Below are 17151 nucleotides of genomic sequence, written 5' to 3'. Positions count from 1 at the left end.
TTCCGATAATATTTTTCGATACGTACCATGTTTCCGTTTCCGGCAACATCTACGACTTGGATAATATTTATATTTCCGATACGATCCATATTTCCGTTTCCGGTAATATCATCGTTTTCCGGAGTATTCATTTCTTGCCTGTGACGATCTCAGCTCCCACTGAAACCAAGATCCGTCGATTCCGAATATTCATAGATGGAGTATCTAAAGCCATTAGATACTTGATCCGTTTACGTACTATTTGTGTGACCCTACGGGTTCAGTCAAGAGTAAGCTGTGGATTAATATCATTAATTCCACTTGAACTGAAGCGGCCTCTAGCTAGGCATTCAGCTCACTTGATCTCACTGAATTATTAACTTGTTAATTAATACTGAACCGCATTTATTAGACTTATCATAGAATGCATACTTGGACCAAGGGCATTATTTCCTTCATTTTTTTTTATTTTTTTTATTTTGCTATGGTCATTTCGTAGCTTGGAGCCCCCAAGTATGCATGTTGGGATGCTTCCTTTTGGCGTACGATTTTTGTAGGTTCTTTCGAGAAAGGTGCCTAGGGGTTCCGCTCGTGTAGGTGCGAGCTATCCCTGCCGTGGTAGGTAATATTTTGCTACCTTTAATCCTTAATGTAGAAGTCGTGTGGCTTGCATTTTGAATTTGGGCGATAAGTAGTCTTTGCCTCTTTTACACATGCTCTTTGGTCGTGCCCGCATTAGTGCAATATGCCTTACTCTCTTTTTTTTAGACTTGTACCGTGGGATGGTTGAACTTATGGTGTGACGTAGGCTTGTGTGGCCTAACCGCATGTATTAGAACATTTCTCCAGGTGTTGGGATATCATTATTTTTGCATTGGAGTACTTCATCACGCCTCGTTCAGGTGCTCGAACAAGTGTAGCACCTTCTGCTTGGGTGTGCACGGCTTATTACTTCGTTCGATGCGAGGATTCATGGATGTTTCTTTCTTGTTTTTACACCTGGGCTAATTTGGCAAGCCAAGAGAATCAGCGCCCAGGTTGGGGCGTTAAAGATATCGGCGCCCAGCTCTGGGCGTTGAAAATGATTTCTGGGCAGAATTTGACAGTTTTTTTTTATCCTTGATTTTTCTTTTTCTTTTGCTTTGGAACGACGTAGACTGTGTAACGGGTGCTTGTAGGGCGAGCGTTATGTGCAGTAGTTTGATCGGAGTTTTGGTGACTCGCGATTTTCAGTTACCCTTGTTAGCGGGGTGACTTTATATATTCTAAGTGGTGCTTAGAATTTGGGAGGGGTTGTAGCCATTCTAAGGTTCGTTTTACACGATTGACCTTAGGATTGTGCCCCTATGACGTGTGTATAGCATTAGCGTTGAGAATTTGCGATAAAATCGCCATTTCGAGCATTTTTAGAGTGTTTTTCTCAAGCCCCCAATTGTAGCTACGGGATTGGCTTGGTGCTATAATGCTTGGCATACGTTTTTATGCATTCATGGTGACATGGATCATGAATAGTTTGAACCAGACTCGTTTAGTGCGAGGTACGTTCGAGTAGTGATTTGCTACTTCTCTTGTAAATGTCGTATTGTGCGACATTGCCATGGTCAAGGTAGTCACATGTTGAAGTGTGCCTTGACCAAAAGCTAGGTGCCTTTCTTTACCCATAATCATATTTAGAAATCTTTTTGACTCACTTGCAAAATCGAGATAAACGCATACTTAGATTAAACCAATGACACTTTATTATGTTCGAAGAAGTCTTTGAAAATTATTTGAAATCCGAATCCTACTGTGTACAATCCGAGGTGTCCTAAGTAGGTTAACTTACAGAAGGGTTCGTACAGGATTATATGAGTGAATCAAAATACTGTTACGATTTTTGGAATGCTGTCTAAGGATTTGCTGGAAGCCATGGTGCAGGCGTCAAGATATACTTGTGCCCGTTTGGCATATGCTTTAGGCTTTTAGGGCCATCTTTTCCAGAATTGCGGGAATATAAACCGCTTTCAAATTGACTTAGATTTACTTGGTGTATGTCTGCACAAAAGGTCAAGGTATACTTAGTTCTTTCCCTAGCTCTTTCATTTCAATTTTTAGCCCCCAGTTACTATTATGTCTTCTCACTAATGATGCTTTCAGATTTCGATTTTAGATGCCCGTGTCATATGTTTGAGTAGGGTGAGCCTTGGTTAAGTGCCAAGTCCTATTGACAATGTCTGGTTTTTTTTCAAAGGGGATTAGCAAGCATTTGAATTACCATGAACGGGTGCCCTGAGTTCGAAGGAACGATGGGGCGATACCGTAGAATAATCCTCTTTATTGCAAGCTTACTGCCTTTACTACTTGTTGGCGATTATGACTGTGTCTAGTGGGGAAAGAAGGTCTTTAAGTGAGTCAGTTCGCTTTAGGGAGGGTCAAGTCGAGTACTTTAGAGGTCATGGACGCTTGCGCTAGCCCCCATTCAATTGAGGCAAAGCGATCTTCTGAGTCTTGGCTAAGTGCCTAGGAGTGTGAGTGCTCTTTCTGGCAAGGGTACATGCCCTTATTATTTTTTGATGTGTGCTCGTTTTGGCATCTTGATGACTTGGATTCTTCCTTTGACTTAAATTTTTCTTTCGACTTGGATTGCAAGTAATTAAATTTCAATAAGGGACTCTATTTTTTTATTCTTGTTATTCTATAGGCTTTAACATTTTTGCAAATTGGTTGGACCGAATCATGGATTGCCTACGTATCCGCCTTAAATAAATTTAATTTGGAATCAGGTCTTGCGCAGTTCTTAGCCAGAAAATGGTTTCTTAGAATGCCGATTTTAAACAAATACGTTCGAGTGGAATCGTAATGTTTGAAATAGGGTGAAATAAGTGAAGTTTATTATTATTTTAATCTGCCGCTTTGCCGTAAGACAAAATTTTGTTTTATTTTTTAAGTACATGTATTTGCACAAAAATCTTTTCATGTGTTTTTTGGTACGTATATCTTTTCATGTGCTTTTTGGTACGTATATCTGAATACGTGTTGTACCCCTCCAAGTGTTCGTTATTTTTCCGTGCATGTGCGGATAAAATGACGAGCACTTCTGGACAAAATTTTGGCAAGCAGAGAGATTCAGCGCCCAGGCTGGGGCGTTAAAGATTCCGGCGCCCAGCTCTGGGCGTTGAAAGTGTGTGAATCTTTTTTGTGCACTAAATGCTTCTTTTCCTTTTTTAAATGCTTCTTTTCTTTTTTTTGTGCGCCTTGCAAAGTTTTTATTATTATTTATTTATTTTGTTTATTATTATTATTAAAAAAAAATTACGTTAAGCGTAGAACGTACTCTTCATTTGTTTTTTTTTATTCGTCACTCAAGACGGCTTGAAAGACGGGTTGAATGAGATAGGATAATTTGTATAGGTATTAGTCAAGCATGAGGATTACATCTGCTAGGACTCACAATTTGCAACCTCAAACTAGTGTAATGAGTTTACATCAACCAAGGCCAATGAGTAGCATGGGGACGGCTCAAGGGTATATCAACAGGACGTATCCAAACAAGTTATATGGTCATTATGCTAATGGTGGTGTAAGAGCAGGTTTGGGCTTTGGAAATAATGGGTATGACGCACGTGTCAATGGCCGTACGTGGTTTGCAGTTGATAGCAAGTTCAAGAACAAGAGTCGAGGTAATGGTTTCTTAGGTTATGGCAATGAGAACATGGATGGGTTAAATGAGCTGAACAGGGCCCCCAGAGCGAAGGCGTCTAAGAACATAAGGATTAGAAAGGGTAGACATCGTAGGACTTTACGTAGTTTTTGTGGCATGATTTGGATTGGTTGACTCAATTCTTTTCCTTCATTTACTTGGGTAAATTTCGCACTTTGGGAGGTACGGGATAAGTATTTCATGGCTCGTTCTTTTCGCTCTCCCTTTTCTCTTTCTATTTTTTTCTTTTTGCTTGGGATTTCTCCCTAACATAAATCCTTCAATTTTTTTTTTTATTTGGGCTAAAAGGTAGATGGTTGTGGTCTTTGAGTCACGAGGCGAGACTGAGTGAGCCTCGTTTGGTAGGCCTATGGTGGACCTTTAATTTTAGTAGGCCTAGGGTGGACCTTTAACTTTAGTAGGCCTAGGGTGGACCTTTAAATTGTCTTACTTTGCAAGCGTATTTGGTCGTTTCTTAAAATGTGCAAATAGCGTAGATTCAAAATGTTGTTTTACTTTATTGAAATTTAACGAAAGAATTACATCGAAAATAATTTTTTGTTTCTTTTCAGACTCCAGTTTCTGGGATTTAATTGGAAGTTGTGATTTAGACTCGAACTTTCATTAATATTTCTGATTATAACCCGTGTATGAATACAAGGAGGTGGTCTAGACTCAAAATAATGACGTGGCGTAAGCCTATAATACTTGACCAAGCAACTCTCAGACTTAGGCTAATTGGACCATAACTTTCGTTGGTTGACACTTTAGATTTTAACCCTTGGGTGTTCATTTGTCATGCGCCATTTTGCTTAATGTTGGCAAGGTAGTTAGTCGGGGAGATCGAATTTTTATTTTTGCAAAACTGGAATCATTAGTGCGGCTTCCCTCTTAGTGTGTATTGCTTTATCCCGATGGTAGCCTTATGGCATGCAGATTTGGGTATTTTCATGGTTCGTCATGTTGCATTCATGGAAAATCTTTTAGTCAGTACTTAGGAGTATTTCAAGGAGCGAGTGGCTCGAGAGGACTATGATAGTCGTGACCCAATGTGATCATAAGCCTTGAGTCCATTAATTTTTTCTTGCCAATGGTATTGACACCTTAGGCTCACTTTGGGGGTTGTGCGACTATGGAGGAACGATTTTCAGAATGTGACTGTTTCCATTTTCCAAATACTTGAATTACATAATATATTCTTCTTATTGGTGAGAGAGAGTATTGAGGTCGTAGATTCTTAGCAAGGGATGACAATTACATATGGGTGCTTATTGCTTTAAATGTTAGGAAGAGAGACTCAATATGGTTTAACCTTTTAACTTGCAGAACGACACCAAGCATTAGGACCGATTCTATGTATAAGTCAACTAAGATTTATGATTTAGATTGTACTTTGGCATAGCCTAGTCTAGACTCGGATTTACTTATTTTTTATTCGAACATCATTTTTCCTTGAAAACTTTATTTGAACATCATTTTTTGAATTCTTGGCCCATGTGACATTCAAAGTTATTTAAATTAGCATGCTCGGTTTTGGTGTCGAGCATTGTCGTCATAGGAGGCCTAACAACGACACAAAGAGTTATTTATTTTTTTATAAGTCGTTTTTAGAATCGAATGCCTTTTTCCATACGTCCTCGCAGCAATTTTCACGATTTTTTTTTCATATTGCTACGTATATTTTATGCGCGGGCGCCGAGGCTGCTGTGCCTGACCAAAAGGCCAGGCAGCAACTTCAGCGCCCAGCGGTGGGCGTGAAAATTATTGGCGCCCAGCAAGGGGCGCTGAAAATGCGTCCCTGACTGGTACTCGTATTCTGTTCGCGTAAATTCTTTTGTTTATGCGACTTAATTTTGCGTGCTTGCCTAATAACGTCCTTGACGCGTTGTGCAGCGTTGTGGGATTCGTTACGGTCCCTCCTGAGCGTCGCTCATTTTTGTGGCGATCGTTCGGGGTTGCGGAACACGTATCTTGGTATAACTCTTTGGCCAATTGGTTTATGAATGTTTGGGAAATTTGTAAGTTCGTTGGTTTCCTAGCATTATTTGTCACACAAAATCATATAATTCGCTACACATAACTAACATTACATCATGAGGCAAAATAATAATATGTCATGTAGTTTATGATAGCCTTCTATGGGTAGTATTTGCGCCGGCTTGGTACCGCTTCTATCGCAGATCCAACACATGCCCCGGTCGAGGTAGTGCCTTCAACAGACGAATTTCGCCCAAGAGGCCAATCACGATGTAAGCCAAGGGGGCATGCACCAATGATAAAGACCTAGTGGGCGAGCGATTGGGTTTGGGACAGGTGTACTACTAGCGAAAGTGTCGAGTGGACAACATTCGAAGCGTATGCACCCCCCGGTTGGCGATGGGTATCCTTAGTCCCATCTCCCTAAGGGAGCCAATATTCGTTATGCGGTTCTGCCCGTTCACATTAATATGCTGATTTTCAGGTCGTCCCAACTTGATGGGGAAATAAACGTGGGGAGGATCGTTTCACCCTTCGGCTATTTTGATTACCTACGAGCACGAGTATTTCCTTCACTATCCCCAGTGGAGTCGCCACTGTGAGGGGGTCGAAAAAGCACGAGGCTAATGCGTGACCTCGTCCCTCGTGGGCGTGTCGTTTCTTTTTGTCAAATCAAGTGTAATTGGATTTCCTGTGAGTTTACACCCAATTGACTAGTAATATAGGAGTCGCCATGCGGTTTTTAACGACAATGAGAAAAACTGACAAAACCCGGTTATCGTGACATAAAGGGAGTGCAATTATGTTTGACCACGACGGCCATAGGTTCCCTTGTGATCCCTGGTGTGGGGATCTCTCAACGTACACCCGCAAGGTAGAGATGGAGGGTTCGGGGGACTGTAACTACCGAGAGGAGTACTCGCTTTTCGATAACTCACTAGTGGAAAAAACGCCTATTGTAGCCCCCTTGTTGAGGGGGGCATACATAAGTGAGCCTCAATAACCACCCAGTCAACGCGGGTCAAATATTTTACTAACAGATTGGGGCGGGCTTTTGTGGGGTTCGCTTCTATAGAAACTGTTGAAGGGGGCTTTTGATTGCCCGCCTCAATAGACACTAGTCTAAAGGGGCGGGCTTATGTTTGTTCGCTTCAACAAGTCTTCACAATCTACTGGTTTTGATTCTATCTCCTCCTCATTTCATCTGTTTCATTTCTCTCTCTTCTCTCCCCTCTCCCCTCTCCTCTCTCTCCTGGTTCAATACTCCTCAAACCCGCTATTTCGTCAACAAATCGGGCTCCCTCTCCTCACAGTCGTTGGCTTCCATGGAAGCTTTTCCTCCGCCTTCCATGGAAGAGTTACAAAGCTAGGGTATCTCCGCGACCTCTCTCCCTCGACTCTTCAAACTCGTCGATTTGTCTCCCTCCTCAAGCTAGGGTATATCGATTCAACCGTCATCTACTTAGCATTCTCGAGGAAGACGACGTCGTTCTCCAAATGAGGTAACTCTTTCATCTCTCTCCATCTCTCCTGCATTCTTCAATTCTTTTAGGTTTTTGATTTTTCATATTATTTTTTATTAAATTTTTTGATTTATAATTTAGGTTTTTGATTATTTTTGTTGATTTTAACGATTTTTTATTTTCTAACGGGAGGTGCGGCTCGGGTTTCGGTAGGTCGTGGGTGGTCGGATGAGGCGACGCAAGCAAGGTGATGGCTTGCTGGTGGCTCTGATCTTGCGGTGGTAAATAGATCTTCTTCTTCTTCTTGGAATTACTCCCATTAGTTCCAATTAATGATTTACAATTGTGGTGAATTTAGGTTTTTTATTTTAGGTTTTTTGTCTCAAATTAGTTGCCGTGGTGGTGGTTTATAATCTGAATTCGTTGATGAGTTTCTAACATACAGTTCCTTTAATTTCTAATTGGAAGAGAGTCAGGCAACTAAACAGGGGATCAAGCCCGTACTATTTAGAACTTTTATGCTTTATCTTAGTGCTAGTTAGTATGTTGTTGGAGAAACTTGTTGTAAGACCATCAGATGGTTGCGGCAATGTCTACATCTGGACAACTTCAATGAATATGTCAGGGCAATCTGAATTTGTAAAACCGATATTTATTACATTCTTATTTTGATGTAAATTTGCGCAGACTATGAAATTATGCAATATGTGCTAAAAGTTGTTCTTTTATTAGTAAATTTGCAGCACTAGATGAGTGTATGGCAGTTATCCCTTTTATTTTTACTTTTGTTGTTCCTGCCTGCTAATGTTTTCTACCTGATGGTCTTGTGTTCAGCTTGTTTATTTTCCTTTTGTCTTGCTATGTACCTTGCAGTTGCCCAGATGTCTTTGTCTCATGTTTTCTGTACTCAGCTCTAGGTTTGCATTGTTATGATTGACATAGAGTAATTATATCACAGTTTGTTGTGTGAACTCCGTTAAGGTTAGTTTCAACAACAGCTTCCCTCGTTCTTTTTTATCAGAGGTTGAATCGATCATCCGAAGAAGAATTAGGCCAAAAATTATGCTAGAGAACAAGACACTTCATGCTTGCTTGTTGAATTTTTCCTAACATTTTCAGACACAAGTCCTGATTTCCAGTTCCCACCTTTTTATATATGAGTTTTGCACTTGGCTTGGGAGCTATTTGAATCAAAAGCACATAGCAACCGAAGTGTAGGATCTTTAAGACAAATGATTTTATTTTGCAGCTATATATCCAAGTCCTGCAGCATCTAAAGCTGAGTTATATGAAGTCATGACCAGTATGGTTTATTTCAGGATCACAACCATGCTCAATGTGGAATTACAGAGGTATTCTACTAATTGTTTAATTTCAGAAAATAGGTTGATGCATTTTTTTGCTTGTATATACATATACTGCTTTCCAATTTCCATCATCTGTCTTGTATTCCTGGCTGTCATCTCATAGCTTTCTGAATTAATGTTCTTTTATAATGTTATGCCTGCAAACAAATGGAATGACGACAGTGTAGTAAACTGAAGGATTTGAAGACTGCATTTCTGACAGATGACGCAACAACAATTTGTTTAGAGGTGATTCATCTTCTTGAAATCGAATTCTTTGATTGAACTTATGTAATTTTGGGGAGGTTTTAGTTAATAATGATTTAGCGAACACGATTTTATATATTTGATTGTTTTGGTTAGATTCTGGAGAAAGGAGATCTTCAAGTTGCAGGGAAAGAAAGGGAGGCTCAATTGTCACTTCAGTTTCGTGATATTGCCACCATTGTCATGGAAAACACCATTAATCCTGACACGAAACGCCCTTACTCGATAACTATGATCGAACGTTTGATGCATGACATCCATTTTGCTGTTGATCCTCATAAAAGTTCCAAAAAGCAGGTTTAGCACTGTTTTATCTACTGTATTGCTATGCATAATTCTTCTGATTTGTCTTATTTTGGAACATTTGATTAGCTGTATCTTTGATTGTTGCACTTTCTAGATTACAGTATAAAGTTAAGATAAATTATGGTTCTATTGTGTAGTTTAGCTCATAAGTTAATTCTATGCATCGTGAATTACAGGCACTAGATGTTATTCACCGGCTTGTAAAGAAATTTCCCATCAAAAGATCTCCAATGAGACTTCGACTTACTGTTGGTGAGCAGAATTTTTCCACTGTATTGGAGAAGATAGGCACTTGGAATGGTGAGATTGTGACTATGGATGAATCTGGAACTCAATTTTCACTTGTAAGTTCGCAGATATCTCTGGCTGCTTCTCACTTTCTGTTATGATATGAATTCTTTTTACTCATATTTTTTTACTTTTAAGTACTTGATTATCGTACTTTAGCAATTAATCAAGCGTATTCAATGCCTTTTTATGAAGTTGCATAAAAGTATGTCTTTGGTGATATGCAAGGTGATGTTTGGGTTGTTTGATAACTTGCTTTCATTAGGCAAGTGCTTTTTATGTATTATACAGCAGTCCTGTGACTCTTTGAGTCTTGGCAATGTTTCTTTAACAGGTCCTATATACAACGGGTGTAGTTTTACAACGAAGATTGGTACCCTAAATTTCATTCATGTCTTTTAACCCGTTTGTGAAGTTGACTTTTATTGGATTTGGGGTGACTTTTATGTGATTTTGGTTAACTAAGTTCACTGCATACAGATACACCGGCCTATGGTATGAATGTTTTATAAAGTATCCTAAATCAGTAAATTGTTGGTGAATCTATGGTATTTTGATTATAATTTTCCTATTTTGGCACCAACAAGATAAGTGATTATACAATGTAGTGGTTAATCTGCTTTACTTTCCCTAGTTCTCATTTTATTACCTTACACCTTTTCTTGCAGTCTCATTGGCTTTCTGGCATTTGTTTTCATGATCCTGCTTAACTTTCTAACATGGAAGATAATTTATTTTTTATAGATGGTTGCTTTTATAGAGATGTTAACCTGTCTCCCTTAGAGGAATACACTACCTATTTTGTGTTTGCACTTTGCAAGGATCTTCTGCCTCGAGGTGGTAGATTTCACTTGATAACTACTAAAGAATTTTCATATGAGAAATGTACAGTTGTGTTCTTGTTTTGGGATTATTAGAAAATTGTCTCTTACTATAGAAAAATATTATCTGAATTATTGTGTGATTTTGACCTACTAGTCTATTACCATTTTATCCTCAACTTGGATCAAGGCAACCTAATTATCATACATCTAGACTTTGTGCATTTGTTTCTTAATATGCTGTGAAATATAAATTAAAGCCGGAAAATGTCAGCATGATTTCCAGAGCTTTTTATATTGTCCTGGTAATTAGAGGGGGAGTTTTATAGTATGTTCGGAAACTCGAAGGTAATGGGGTAAACTATATTACAAAGAAAACAACTATAGATGTCTGAATTAATTTGCTTATTTTCTTGGAGGGAAACTTTGCAGAAAAATATGTGCATATCTTCTACCCTAATATGGTCAAATTAGTTTTTCACGGTTTGCTTTCAATATTTATGGAAAAATTGAGTATTTTACCAATCAAATAATGGAAAAATTATTGATTTTGACAGCCTTACTTTTCTAGTGTAATCCCCAATGTCACACTTCCATATATTTCAACATTGCTGGTTCCCAAATACAGTGTTAGTGAAAACTGAAAAGAGCATGAAATCACCATACTTTTGCAGGTTTGTGAAGTTGATCCAGGTTTATATCGATAATGCAATTGGTTGGTGAGAGACTTACAGGGGACGCTGGAACTGGTAGCACCTTCTGTTCATGCAGGGGAAGCTGCTTGTATATGAACCATCCATTCTTGTGAATAGCACTTTTCAGGTATTGAATTGTATGTGCTATTAGTGTTATTAGTTTATTACCATTTCTTATAGTAACCTGGTTAAAACCAACAAAAAAAAATATGTTGGGACCTCTGCAGAATAAGGTAACCTAGTGACCAATAATCTGTGCTTATTTTAATTAGTAAGCAGTGAAGACAACCAAACTCCAAGAAGATATAACTTGCCTGTGGTCCTGTGATTTTTAAGAGATCAAGGTTAATGTAATACGAGGAACTTGGTGATTCTGTGAATCTGAATTTTTTTTCAAGATTCAATTACCCCAGAAAACGAGGAAATAAAACCATTTAATGATACTCCGTACTAATATTTTGGCAACTTTAAGATTATCGTATGTTTCTACTGGTAGTTATGCTTTCGAGGTGAATATATTTTCACACAGTGGGTTGCAAACTTGCAATCAGTAGTATAGCTTGTACTGTCTCATAACAATTTATTTTAAGTAGCTTTGTTAGGAACTTCTATGAACAAAACTTACCTTTAGAGAAGTGAAAATAACAAACCCTCATAAGTTATGAACATTAACACCCGTGCAAGAGTTTAAACTCATAACTTACTTGGAAGAATCAAAGCATTACATAAACGATACAGTGAACTGTGATTTATAACACCTAATTAGGACGGTAGTAAGCCACATAAAGATTATCTTTTTATGCTTCAATGGAATGTAAAGATAATATCGTGAGTGTGAACTTTGGTACTCTATAGCTCATATATTTTCCTTCCATCTTGCATGGATCGAGTCGATTGGAATTAGAAAGTCAACAAGGCCGTAATTAAGGTTTGTAATGCATGATCTAAAGGGAGCTAAGTGGCCGGATTAGAGAAATTTGTTAGACTAGCTCTCTAGCCTTTTGTCTTTATTTGTTAATATTAGTTTTAATTTGTTAGACTAGCTAGCTAGGTGTTTAAAAATTGTAAACGTACGTACTATACGCTTTTCTCTATTGGGTTAATATAAATGAAGTTAATTTAATGATTTATTAATAAAAAATAAGCAGATTCATACCTTTGCTATTCTGGTGTTGATTGGTGCGTGTACAGGTTTCAATGCTCAATGGTGTATATATATATATTTGGTTATTGCCACCTATTTTATATATTAAAAGAATTTGGAAAAAAAAATAATGTTGTTGAAGGGGGCTTTTAATTTACCCCTCGACAACATATGAATTTATGGCGCCAATGTACAGGTATTGGCGCAAAAATAAAGGTCTGTTGAGGGGGGCATTTAAGAAGTGAGCCTCAACAGAGGTGTCTGTTGAGGCGGGCTTTTGTAAAGCCCCCCACAACAGGTCCTTATTTTTCGCTTTGGTTTTGGCCTGTTGAGGCGGGCTTTTGAAAGCCCCCCACAACAGACTACCTGTTGAGGCGAACAAAGCCCGCCTCAACAGCTATGTGAGCTGTTGAAGCCACGTCTGTCGAAGCGGGCCTTGTTCGCCTCAATAAGCCCAAAATGCCCCCCTCAACATGTATTTTTTCCACTAGTGACTCCAGAGGCAGGATATCCTTACTAGCTCAGCATAAATAATTGAAGGGACATGCATTAACTATTAAACTAATCTGAATTGATTTTAACAATATGCAACACATGATACTAGATCGATCGTGATTATCTTGTTTAGATTGATTCAAGGGACCTAGCATGATAGTTCCATTTCCCAAGATATTATCTTTATTAGGCGTGATGGAACAATCAGATTTAATAGTTTAACAATTTATTAAAAGGGCGAGGAAAGAAATTAAATCATACGAAGGGACACATTACGACGCACCCTTGAGAGGTGCGTCACGGTTCTCAGAAAACTAACCACTTTGGCTTTGCTATTTCTCCTTTTATTTAAAAAATATCAAGTTTCCAGGCTTAATTCTTCAGCTACAAGGGACATGATACGTTCTGTTCGATTTTTGGATCGATTGCGACAGAACGCGTGATCAATTTCGCAGCGTGAGGCTTAGGCTTAGGGGTTGGAGTCAATACTCTGAATAATGAATTGTGTGTGTCCTTTTCACGTCGAATTTGGGGCTATATTTATAGAAAAGAGTTCGTGGAAAGATAGAATTTTAGAGCTCTAATCCAAGAAGAATTAGGAAAGAACACGTACCCAGGTAATTTCAGCGCCCAGGGCTGGGCGCCTAAGATTTCGGCGCCCAGAGCCAGGCGTTGAAAATAGGATCTGGGTTGTATTTCCTTGTCAGATTTGGACTCGTGGAATACGGAGTCTTTGAGACTTATCCGAGTCTTTTAGCGCGTATTAACTTTATGACGGAATGCGTCTGGTCCCGTTACGAACTCTGGGCTCGTTAGGATTTTAATTAATACGTAACTCTTATTTTCGAATCATATTAGGAATAGGATTCCTCTTGCAATTTCTATCTCATTTAGGATTTATGTTGGAGTGCAACACCTAATTCTGACAGGTTTCTATCTTTTATGACTTGCCACTTTTAACAACTACCCATTACGGCAGTTACTATTTTTTAGCAGGTTTCCATAAATAGCAGGTTTCGGGTGAAATGAAAAGGGTGATTGAGATTCGTTATTTTATAGGAGATGCGTTGCCAAGTGGAGATTTTATGTTCTCATCATCGAACCTTCCCTTTCGGGAATGGGGACAAAAGTAGGTGTCTACAAGCAGACAACACATTTACTCCACCAGAAAAACTTTGAAGGTACTCTCTAGCATTTAGGATTTTTCTCACCACCCATGAAGTTTGAGAAGGTATTGGAGTAGTGGTGAGATCCCTACCCTTTAAATAGTAGCCATGAATCCAACGTACCCAGATTTTCTCTTTCTTTTGAGCCACACACCACAACAGTTTACAAATTGCGGCTTTGTTCCACGTTTTAACACAAGTGATGTTGAGACCTCCTGCAGACTTAGGAAGACAAACATACTCCCATGCAACCAATGCCCTCTTAGACGCACCTGCACCCTCAGTCCACAAAAATGAACGACAAGCAGATTGAATGACTTTAAGAACCTTCTGAGGTAAAATAAAAACCTGACACCAGAAGGTCTGAACGCTGAATAACACGGCCTTGATCAGCCGAACCCTTCTTGCATAAGACAATAATTTGGACGTCCAACTGTCTATTCTGGCCAAAATCTTTTTAATCAAAGGCTGACACTGCATAACAGTTAGTTTTTTGGAAGAAAGAGGCACCCCGAAAATTACCATTTGTTCGAATTATAAAGTAATTATTAATATTTTAAAAGTTTAGGATATTGAAAAAAAATTAAGCCTGAAAAAAAAATGTATGAAGATGTGTGCTTACGGCTAATTATAAACAAACCAAATTAGTCACACTAATTACAGCTAATTATAATTTCCAATCGTTTACATTATGTAATTGATTTTCTTCTTTCTGTACATCTGGTGAAATATATCGTAGATTATTATTATTTATGATGTGTGTTTGTGTTGTGTAAGACTTATTTTTTGGTGTTTATTGATTCTTTTCTAACTTATTGATTTTTTTATTCGTTCCATGTGACATTTGATGTACTCCGTAATATTTTGTAAAAAATAGTTTTATCTCATATGAAAGACATGTGTATCTTTTATTAAAATTATTAAGGCTTAATCATGTTTAATTTTTACATGAATAATCTACGTAATCGCAATCTATGTAATAATATTATCCTAACGTATATTAATTTTATTCATTTTGTTTAATTCTTTACATGTATTAACATCAAATATTTTAATAAAAAAAATACAGGACGCACCAGAAAATGACGTACACGTGTCATTCCTTATGTGTCTTTTAATATATGGTAATAAATGTTGAATGCGCGATAATTCCATAGAACTCTAATGTGTAATGATTGCTTGTTGAATATTACCGCTTACATTTTAGTTTAGGAAAACTATTATCAATATTGTGTTGTCTACTTTGTGCTGCCTTCATGCTCTCAATATATTCTCGACAGTTTGATTAGTGTGTTCTATTTGTCCATCGGTCGTTGAATGAAATGCAGTAATTAAGTTAAGTTTCGTGCCAAGAGCTTTCTGCAATTATTTCCAATAAGCAACTTGATACCTCGAATCACGAACATAAACAATTGAACAAGGCACTCCATGTAATCGCACAATAGTGTTCACATATAGTTCAACAAGTTGATCTAAACTCTAGTTGTTCTTCATCGCCAAAAACTGTACTGATTTTGTCAGTCCATCCACAATGACCAAAATCATTCATTCCTACGGTTGACCTTGGTAGGCCTATAATAAAATAAAATAAAACTAATTGTAAGATTATCTAATTGAAAAAGTACTTAGCATGATAAATGACGTAATGTACATGTGTAGTTAATGAACTAATGAATCTTTTCACTTTTATAGACTAGTGGTATTTTGGTCAAATATTGAGTTGAAGAAGAAACTCGGATTTTAATTATTCAAAGTAGCAACCGGGGCATCGTCCGGGCCCCCACTAGTTGTGATATTAGAAATTGAAACGAATCTAAGAAAATCCTAAATGACCAAATTCAAACTTTGCAATTATTACACCCTTCGTCTCTTTTTGTTCTTTACGTATTTCATTTCGGGTGTCTCATTTTGTTTTTTACGGAAATATTTTCTTTTACATTATCATATAAATGCCTTAATATATATTCTATCAAAATTTGTGCCCAAATATTATTTCAACCAATTAAATTCATTGGGGCATTTAATCTGATCACTTTTTACGTTAGGGAATAATTAAATATTTCTCATCTTCCCAATGTCAGATTTTTGTTAAAAGTGAAACCAATATATATAAACTTAATTTGCCTTGTATAAAAAAAAAGAGGAATCTCATTGCACATTAGTTACTCCATTCGTCCCAAAATGTTCTTTATGTTTGGTATATTGCACGCGTTTTAACGACTAATTAATGTGCATTGAGATTTAATTTCTCTATTTTTTTTTAAACAAGGTCATTCCATTTATTTATAATGTTTTCACTTTTATTAAAAATATGACATTGAAAAAATGGAAAAGATTTAATTCACCAATGGAAAAATGTTAGAAATTAATTTAATTGGTTAAAATAATCTGACACAAATTTAGATAGAATGTTAAAGCATTTATGTGATTATATAAAGTAAAGGAAAAAAATTATTTTGAAACACCCGAAATGAAATACGTAAAGAACATATTGGGAGGGAGTAGTTTTTAAACCGCGTGCATAATAACAAATGTAAAGAAGAAAAATGGACGGATCGAGGGAGTAGTAAACGGAGGAAATATAATATAAGATAAGTTCAACGTAAATAAGATAATAGATTATGAGTGAACTTTAGGTGAATCAAACTCAAACGGTCTTGTACTCTTGCATGCACTGTGTACAATAAATTTATTGTACATCGGAATAACTTGATATATCTATTGTACACAACATTTAAATAAGGATATGTGAATTAGACGACACCTTAAACATATTTTCCGGACTTCAAATATATGATCCATACTGTAGGCTTATAGCTAACTCCAATTTACTTGATCAAACCTTAGACATTAATATAAAGGAAAATTTGCAAATTACTGTCTAGACCGGTCTTTAGTAACGTTGTGAATTACTACATAACTTGTTAATTAAATTTGCCAATTAATTGTTGTCAATTACTAACTTAGCCCATATTCCGACCAATTAGTCACTAATCATATCATAATCAACCGTTAATCATACTTTTATTATTTTAATTAATTAATAAAATTAAAATTATTTTTTTTTAAAAAATCCAAAACTAATTAAATATGAAAATACAAAAAAGGAAAAAATTAACCAGAAATAATCCAAAAAAGATTTTTTTTAAATTGGGGTATTTTCGGATTTTTTGGTTTAATTAGTTTTAGATTTTATTAATTAATTAGTTAAAGTATGATTAAAGTATGATTAATGGTTGATTATGATATAATTAGTAACTAATTGGACGAAATATGAGTTAAGGTAGTAATTGAGAACAATAACTAAAGTTTAGGTAGTAACTAGTATATTACCCGTGCGATGCACGGTTTATAATCTTAATATAAATTTGTACAAAACCTAGTAGACAATTATCATTAAAATAAAGCTTATATATATTATCCTAATTAAAATAGTGACGGATAGTTTTTTATTACCCATTTCGTTGTCTTATTTATTAAAAATATTAAAACGAATAAGGGTACATGGATAAAATTATTTTCATC

At 36.8% G+C, this 17151-nt stretch overlaps 1 protein-coding gene across 1 annotated transcript; it reads left to right on the top strand.

Moving 5' to 3' along the window:
* The first annotated feature begins 7641 nt into the window (after nt 1–7641).
* On the top strand, nt 7642–10015 carry LOC110781705 (uncharacterized). The gene is made up of 7 exons (XM_056841424.1): nt 7642–7737; nt 7933–8015; nt 8393–8450; nt 8628–8693; nt 8808–9008; nt 9194–9361; nt 9974–10015. The coding sequence occupies exons 1-7, from the start codon at nt 7642–7644 to the stop codon at nt 10013–10015; spliced, it is 714 nt and encodes a 237-aa protein (XP_056697402.1).
* The last annotated feature ends 7136 nt before the right edge of the window (nt 10016–17151 follow it).

Source organism: Spinacia oleracea, chromosome 4 (genome assembly GCF_020520425.1).
Source record: "Spinacia oleracea cultivar Varoflay chromosome 4, BTI_SOV_V1, whole genome shotgun sequence".
NCBI classification, from domain to species: Eukaryota; Viridiplantae; Streptophyta; class Magnoliopsida; order Caryophyllales; family Amaranthaceae; genus Spinacia; species Spinacia oleracea.
The sequence above is the reverse complement of the archived record's forward strand: the minus strand, read 5'-3'. Positions and strand labels throughout refer to the sequence as shown.